Source organism: Ochotona curzoniae, unplaced genomic scaffold (genome assembly GCF_017591425.1).
Source record: "Ochotona curzoniae isolate NIBS_2020 unplaced genomic scaffold, NIBS_Ocur_1.0 contig_46, whole genome shotgun sequence".
NCBI classification, from domain to species: Eukaryota; Metazoa; Chordata; class Mammalia; order Lagomorpha; family Ochotonidae; genus Ochotona; species Ochotona curzoniae.
In genome coordinates, this window is record NW_024466340.1 from 3,623,164 (window position 1) to 3,631,085 (window position 7,922).

Here is a 7,922-nt window from a genome sequence, read left to right on the forward strand (position 1 = left end):
GTGTCAAGAGCCGAGGGAGAGGGGGCTGGCACTGAGCAAAAGCCTAAAAAGGGGGCCTCCCCCACTCATGGACCAAGGCAGGGCAGTCAGGAGGCCTTCCAGCCTTCCCTGGCCGGAGCTGGGTCAGGCCAAAGCCAGGAACCAGAAGCTTCACATCCAAGTCTTCTGTGTGGGTGGCATGAGTCCAAGCACTCAGGCAGTCTTCCACTGCCTCCCAGGCCCATTAGCAGGAAGCTGGGTGGCAAATGATGCCTGTGGCGGCACCACTTGAGGCACCTGCCTCCCGTATCAGTGCCTCTTCATTCAGAGCCCAGCTCCACTTCCTGTTGATACAGGAAGGCAGCAGGCGAGGATGGCCCGAGGAGTCACTGCCCCGGCGGGAGACTTGAATTGAGTTCTTGGCTGTGGGTGGCATTGCAGAGTGACCCAGAAGACTGGGCAGCTTCTCTGCGTCTTGTCTCTTTGCCTTTCAAATAAAATGAAAATGAACTTTTTAAAAAATGAAAAAGAAAGAAGAGGGATGTGGCCTGCCTCATGGCCTCGGGAGCAGAGTGAGTAGCAGGAAGGATGGCCGGACTGTCGAGCCCGCCATGCGCCCGACCTTGTCACGGCCTCGGACGCAAGCCTTCTCCCAGTCCCCTCCTCCGCGGGCCTCATACCACCCGACCCCTGCAGAAGCTGAGCCCAGACACATAGAGCATCTTCTGGGAGGTTGCCCAGCCAGACAGCCTGACCCCCACACTCCAAATCCCCCCTCGGGCTGCCGGGCCCAGAGCCCCCCGCTGCCCACCAGGTCCCCCGCCTGCTTTTCTTTCCAGAACAAACCTCCCAATAGCACCCCCACCCCCCACCCCACGCCTTTCTTTCTGCCTGCGCGCGCCTTTCACGCAGGGTGACGGCACCAACCGGGGAAGGGAGAGACGCAGGCTGGCATTCTGTCAAGGAATTAATTGAAAAATAAAATCATTAGGTGGGAACTCCAGAAATGCAAAAATGGTGGTTGGCGGTTGGAGGGGGCGGGTGGAGGAGGGGGTGGGGCAGGACGAGGGGGTTGTTGGGGGCCGGCTGAGCTTTTTGTCAAGTTCATTTCTCGGGTATTGATGTTTGGTGACAGTCACTTGTTGTTTATCTTCGGGTGCAGCTGTAATGCTGAAAGAAAATGCACGGCTTGTTTCGTTTATTTATTTTACACCTTTCCCCGGTTCTGCATTATGTTTGCTTGGTGAAAACCCGCTGAGGCTTTTGATGTCAGGGAACTGGGATTGCAGCAGCTGTGCCTGCAGGCAGGGCGCTCCACGTGCGAGCAGGGCCCATGCGGGGTGCTGGGTGGCAGCAGTGGCGGCAACTCAGGACCCGGCGCGGGCTTCCCTCTTGGGGCGTAGTTGAGAGCCCCGCCTGAACCCGTGCAGTAGACAGAGCCAGGGCTGCCACTGCATGCTGAGCCCCATCTGGGAAAGGCTTCGTCTTGACAGCTGTCCCATGAGATGGGGCCTGGCCTTTGTCCCCACTCAAGTGGAGGCCCAGAGCTGAACTGACTCGCCCAGTGGCACACAGCAAGGTGTGACGTCAGATGCTGTGACTTCCGGGGTCAGGGAGTTGACAGACCTTCTCCCACCGAGGACAGGAGGGCAGGCATTGTGCATCCTGTGGTCCTGGCAACCCACATCACGTGCTTGACCAAACATCCCAGTACTGGCCACCTGCCCACACCAGCCTGCCCACTGGCAGACCCAGCAGAGCCGCCCCAAGGGTAGTGAGGAAGGTGTGCCTCTCAGAGCCCTCGAGGGAGCCCTCGCCAGGGACCAGCCCCAGGGAGGCGCAGGGGGCAAAGCAGGATCCGAGGCCAGAGCTGCCATGTGCCCACCTGGGGTCCTGACTGGAGAACATCCCTGGCTCTTCTGCCTACAGGTTGGCCACCTTCTGGTTCTCTGTTGGAACAAGGGACATGGCGGCTCCAGAGAGGCTGTGCACGCCATGGCCCTGGAAGTCACAGGACCTGACACCCCAGCCCCGTGGTCCCTGGGAGGTGCCCTCTTGGCCCAGCCCAGCAGCCGGGTGGGTATCTGGCGCCCAGGGCTGGTGAGAAAGACGCTGCCTGCTGACCTGACTCTGCCAGGGATTTTCTTTACCTCATCCTGCCTACCTAAAAATCAGAATTTCCTTTTATGATTTTCTTTTCTTTTTATGTGAAAGATTTTGACAGATCTTCCATCCATCATTGCTTCACTCCCCAAATGCCCACAAGAGCAGCGGCTGGGACAGTATGGAGCCACAAGCCTGGAACTCCAGCTGGGTCACCCACATGGCTGGCAGGGACTCATGTACCTGAGCCATGCTACTAGCGTTGGGGGGCAGCTCCAAGATTCAACCCCCCACACTGTGATGTAGGCTACAGGTGTTCCGCCTGGATTCTTGGCCACCAGACTCTGGAAAGGATGCCCTTGATAGTACCACACGAGCCAAGGGCCCCAGAGCCACACTCAGCGGCTTTGTCACAGCACCTGCCCTGGCCATCACTGACATAGGATACAGGTGGAAGGAGCTGACTCCTCACCCCGGGTCCCACCCTAGACCAGGACATGGCCCTTTTCTGTCTATGCCTGCTGGCCAAGTGTTCCCGGCAGGAGCTTGGGCCTAAGTGGGGGCCGCAATAGCTCCTGCTGCTTGCAGCAGGACGGGCGGGGGGAGGGGGCAGGAGCCCACTTGGAAAGAGGTCCGTGAGTGGAGGGCACAGCTGTGGCACTAGTTGGGACTGACAGGGTTGGGGAAAGGTGTGCCCGGAGCTCCCCGGCCAGCAAGGGCATGCCTTGTCCCACCAGGGCAGCCCTACAGAGAAGGAAACACTAGTGCTGTGAGAGGGGGTAGGCAGCATTTGACAAGCCTCTTTATCATATTGAGCCTCAAGCATGAGTGGTTAGACCAGCAGAAGGACTGACACGGACGGCAGCCTCCCCTTCCAGCTCCCTTCCTAGAGGGCCCTGCTATGCTCTTGCCAGCACCCAAGACTTTCATGAAAGTCAGGACTGTGCACGTCTGTGTGGCATGGGTTCAAATCCCTTGGACCTGCATGTCTATAGCAGCTTGACTCCCTTCCATGCAAGAGGCAAACGCAGTACCTAGCTCCGGCGTCCCTTTGGGAGGGGCAGAGCTGGGGCAGAGCTGGAGCACACAGAAGTGCGTGGGGTCTGGAGGCTGTAGACACTGCCCAGCCTGCCACATAGGGATCCTGCCCCCACCCCTGTGCTAACATCTGTGGCTCCTTTCCCGGGGAACTCCTCTGCATCCTGCAAAGCCCAAAGCCTCTTGGATCATCCTTCCCTGTGGCCGGCCTCTGTTCCTCCCACATTGAGCACCTGCACAGTCCGTGGCCTGCACGGAGACAGGGTCAGCTTCTGTTTTTCCCCCACCCCCATCTACGGCCCAGTGCCTGATTCCCCACTAAGCCAGACTCTAAGCTGCAGGGCGGGGCTGTCCTCTTTTACCTCCTAGTTCCCCTCAAGGACAGGACCGGGGAGACAGGGCTGCTGGGACCAAGGCGCAGCCTCGCCCAGCCGTGCTGCCTCTCCCTCCTCCCGTTCCGTCTGTCTCCTCCTCCCCGCCTGCTTCCCCTCTCCCCCCCCCTCGTACCCCCTGCGCTGCTGTCCCCCCACCCTCCACCCCCCACCTCTCTCACTGTTCTTTTCTCCTCTCGTGCCATCTGCACTCCCGCAGAGCCCCCGAAGAAGAAGCGGTCTGTGGTGTTGGACGAGATCCTGGAGCATCTGGAAGACAGCGGCAGCGACGGCGAGGAGCAAGCCCTTCAGCTGTGAGCTGGCACCGCCAAGGGTACGTGGCGCCGGGGCCCTGGAGACCAAGACAGCCACTCTCCCTTCTGTGCTCACTGCCTGGCGGGTGGGGGGCTGGGCACGAGGCCCCACCCTTCACGGACCAAGGTCAGAAAGGACAGAGGCCCGGGTCACACACTGCCCGTCGGGACATCCGGGCATGTGCGCTCCTGCTGCACCTCCCGCCATCACTGCCGCCGGCATCGTGGCCATGGCCATGCTCGGCACACGCAGAGCACGCACCTGCGCCATGTGGACACAGAGGTGCAGTCCCTCCCAGCAGGTCCTCCCGGCTGACCCGAGAGCTGCACAGGGAGCCCCTGATGGAGAGGCCGCAGAGAAAGTCGGGGACCTGTGTACCCTGCAGCTTCCCACTTACCAGCAACCCCAGGAATGAGGCCACTCCTCTGGGGTCAGACTGCCGAGGCCCAGTTCCCCTTCCACAAGGCTAGGGGAAGGGGAACTGTCCTCATTCCTGAGCCTCCCCAGGCCCAGCCGCTCTTTGCTGCCTGCATGCCACCTCTGAAGACTCGGCTGCGGAATAAACACAGCGGTCCCAGCCAGCCCCAGGCATGGCACTGAGCGCAGAAGATGGCCCCGGGGCTCCCTTCTGCATTGTCCTCCTGCACTGGGAGCACAGATCCCACCACGTGCATCCAAGGGGACTGTCACAGCGTGCCACTTGGCCTTTGTCCCGCACCATCATCCACGCCGTCGCCCAGGGAGGCCTCCCCACGGCTCGCCGAGCCCCAAGCTCCACACCCAGACGCCCGTCCCGGGGCAGAGCTGCATCCCACCCACGGACTAGGGACCCTCGACCCGGGCAGGACCTATGCAGGCCCTGGCAAGCAGCGGACAAGAAGGGACAGGAGCAGCCATCTGTGTGTCCTTGACCTCAACCCAGACACAGCCACTCCCTGCTGAGGAATCTCAGGCCCATGACATCCACTTCAAGCCTTTGTTTTTCTAACTGTAAAATGGGGTCCGGTTTGGACATTAAAAGGATCTGCAGTCAGGCCTCAGAGAAGGTGCTGGTGTGCGCTGCCTTCCCCTCAGCATGTGGGCGTGGCTCAGCTCTGGGCAGAGTACAGGGATCTGCTGGCTTGGCCAAAAGCTTGGTCCACGCGTTCCTGGAGTGACCTGTACCAAGGCATTGCCGCGGTGTTGGCAGCCCCTAGCCCAGGCTCCATCCTGAGCATACGCACAGACAGACCAGTCCCCAGGGTGGTCTGGATGTGACTGGTTCATCCGATCACAAGACACACAGGTCCTACTTTGCCAACATGTAAGTGTGCCGATGGCCAGGAAGCGATGTGGGGCTGGAGAGAACTCCCAGCTGCTCACCAGCTCAGGTTCACAGTCAGCTGCAGCAGCCGGGGTGTCCTGTCCCCGCCCATCCCCCGGCCTGGGCTCCCCCTGGGCTCGCCGTCCAGGAGTGGGGACAACAGACCCGTAAGGAAGTGCCAGCCATCAGTTCTGCGTCTCTCTAGACTTGGGGGCACTGTCACCACGCCTCTTTGTCATGCCCACAATGTACTCCTGCCTCATTCCCCACCTTCCTCTGGCCCAGCAGGCTCTTACAGCCAGCATGGTCTGGCCATTGCAGTACTGGTTTCGAGTATTCGTTTCGAACCTTATCTTGCCCCAAGGTCCCCTCCTGAGCCAGGTGCCACAGCCCCGTCCCTCCCACCTGCCCATTGCCCCTCATTTGCACACACTCCAGCATCCGTCATAGCATGTCCCCACCTCGGGACCTTCGCTCATGCCCGGGGAAGAGATTGGTCTCCAGCCCCTGTTTCTAAGGCAGCCGTGCTCGGCGCCTCTCCCTGCCCAGCGCCAGGCAGCCATGCTCGGCGCCTCTCCCTGCCCGGCGCCTCTCCCTGCCCAGCGCCAGGCAGCCGTGCTCGGCGCCTCTCCCTGCCCAGCGCCAGGCAGCCGTGCTCGGCGCCTCTCCCTGCCCAGCGCCAGGCAGCCGTGCTCGGCGCCTCTCCCTGCCCAGCGCCAGGCAGCCGTGCTCGGCGCCTCTCCCTGCCCAGCGCCAGGCCCTCCATCCTTCATTCCCTGATCCTGTCCTAATGGACACGGCCCTTACTGCAGGCAACAGCCTCTGGTGAACAGGGGTCTCAGTGGCCCTGAGCCCTCAGTCACCTTCTCAGCATCCTCCACATCTCTGAGTCTTTCCAATGGATGCTGGGATTCCTGCCTCCTAGGCTTTGCTGTGTAAATAGAGCACCTATGGGAAGTGCTTGGCCAACTGTTTCATGCCTGGCGGATCTGAAGTCAACAGTGGCGTTGTCGTTACTGTTATTAAACATTGCTGTACCCCAAGGAAGAAAGCCACCAGGCTCCACCCAGCAAATGGCCCAGGGAGTCGTGTGGGGCCCGCAGGGACCGCAGTGCACAGGGACAGAGGTTAGCACTCCAGCCCTCACATCTGTGACCCTCCCTCCCCCATGTTCTGAATGAACAGGCATCCCAGGGGGCACTAGTATGTCCCCAGCGAGGCAGACTCGGAGCCCTGGGCCGTGCCGCTGGCAGAGCCCAGCCCGAGGAGTCCCTCTCTGCCCTCACTCACTCAGCAGACACCTGGTCCCCCACATGCGTTCATCAGGCACTGTGTTGGGTGCCCCACACATACCCCCACGGTGCCTCCCCCGGGCAGCCCTCGCCGGTTGGACACAAGAACAGAACCTGTGCATCAGGCGTGGCCATGTCGCGCCTGGGAGAGGATTAGCTGGGCCCGAGCGTGCAGGCTTTGGTGAACAGAGCCCGGCTTGCCTTCGACGTCTAATTCAATTTGTTCTGCTCAGAGTGAAATGCGAAATGGTTGCCAGTCAAACGTTCAAAGGACAGGGAAGGGAGAACGGTGCGCCTGCTGAAATTTAAATTTTCATGAAAATGACTTTAACCCCTTGCTGCACCTGGCAGAGATGGAGTGCATGGGTGCATTCACACACAGGCTCCTTCCGTGACAAAGCCTGCCGGGTTCTGTTTCCCAGCCGTCTCCTGTTCAGCCTGCCTCATAACACAAGATCATTCCTTTCAGTGCTCCAGTGGGCATCTTCCAGTAGATAATCCAAATGTGCCCAGCCCCAGGACAGGCTCTCCAAGCCTGCCCACCTCCCTAGCTCCCTTTGCTGCTATCGGTGGTGTGTGTGTCGTGAGTTCATGTCATGCCCTTGCTAAGATTGTACGTCCCCAGAAAGGCAGGGTCCAGGTCTGCCCTGAGCACCCGGCGTCCCGCAGTAGGGGCCTGCAGTAGGTGCTCAGTAAACGCTTGGTAAAGGCACACACGCACAGCGCCTGGCTTTGTCCTCCCAGCCGCTGCGGGCAGCGAGTTATGGGAACTGGAACTGCAGAGCCTGAGCCAGGGGCGTTCCCAGACTTACGCTTGCGCTGAGAAACATTGGCACTGGGGCCGGCAGCAGCTCCCACTGCGTGGAGCGGGAGGCTCATGGGCAGGCCCAGGCGTGCAGAGATGTGCAGGGCTGCCATGCTGAGAATCCACGGCAGGAAGCCAAGGACCAAAGCACGGGTCTGAGTACAGAGGCTGTGACTGTAACTGCGAGGAACAGCAGTGGCTCAGACCAGGGCCCAGACAGAAGGATGGTGTGGGGTGTGCAAACCCAGGGCAGCCGCACTGGAGTGGGGTGCAGTGGGTAGGAGGAAGCGAGTATCAGTGTACGCGAAGGCCCACTGCAGGAGGAGCTACGTCTGTAGCCGCTAGGGCCGGGCCAAAGCCGGGAGCCTGGACTTCCTCAGCTTCTCCCCGAGGGGTCCCTGAGCACTGGAGCCATCATCTGCCTTCCAGAATGCCTTAGCAGGAAGCTGGGTTAAAAGCGGAGGTGCTGGGACTCAAACCAGCGCTCCGATAGGGCATGTGGGCATCTAAGCAGCCTTTTAACCTACTGCATCATCCCATCCCCCAGCGCTGCTGGTAGCCTGCCACCTGCAGAGTCCTGGGGCACTTGGAGACTGTGTCCCGGGCTGAACAGTGGGGCTGAGCCGAAGGCGTAACGGGAGGTGTGCCCCGTGTTTAAGATAGACAAGAGGCAGCCTGGAGATCCCACAGCCCTTGGTCCGCCAAATGCGGCCTGA

At 60.7% G+C, this 7,922-nt stretch overlaps 1 protein-coding gene across 1 annotated transcript in view; it reads left to right on the forward strand.

Annotated features, from left to right (window-relative positions):
* RBM19 (RNA binding motif protein 19) overlaps positions 1–5,015 on the forward strand; it is an 81,694-nt gene extending 76,679 nt beyond the window's left edge. Inside the window, exon 24 of the mRNA XM_040986940.1 lies at positions 3,712–5,015. Within this exon, the coding sequence (XP_040842874.1) occupies positions 3,712–3,809 (98 nt within the window). The 3' untranslated portion in view covers positions 3,810–5,015. The remainder of the gene's footprint in view (positions 1–3,711) is intronic.
* The last annotated feature ends 2,907 nt before the right edge of the window (positions 5,016–7,922 follow it).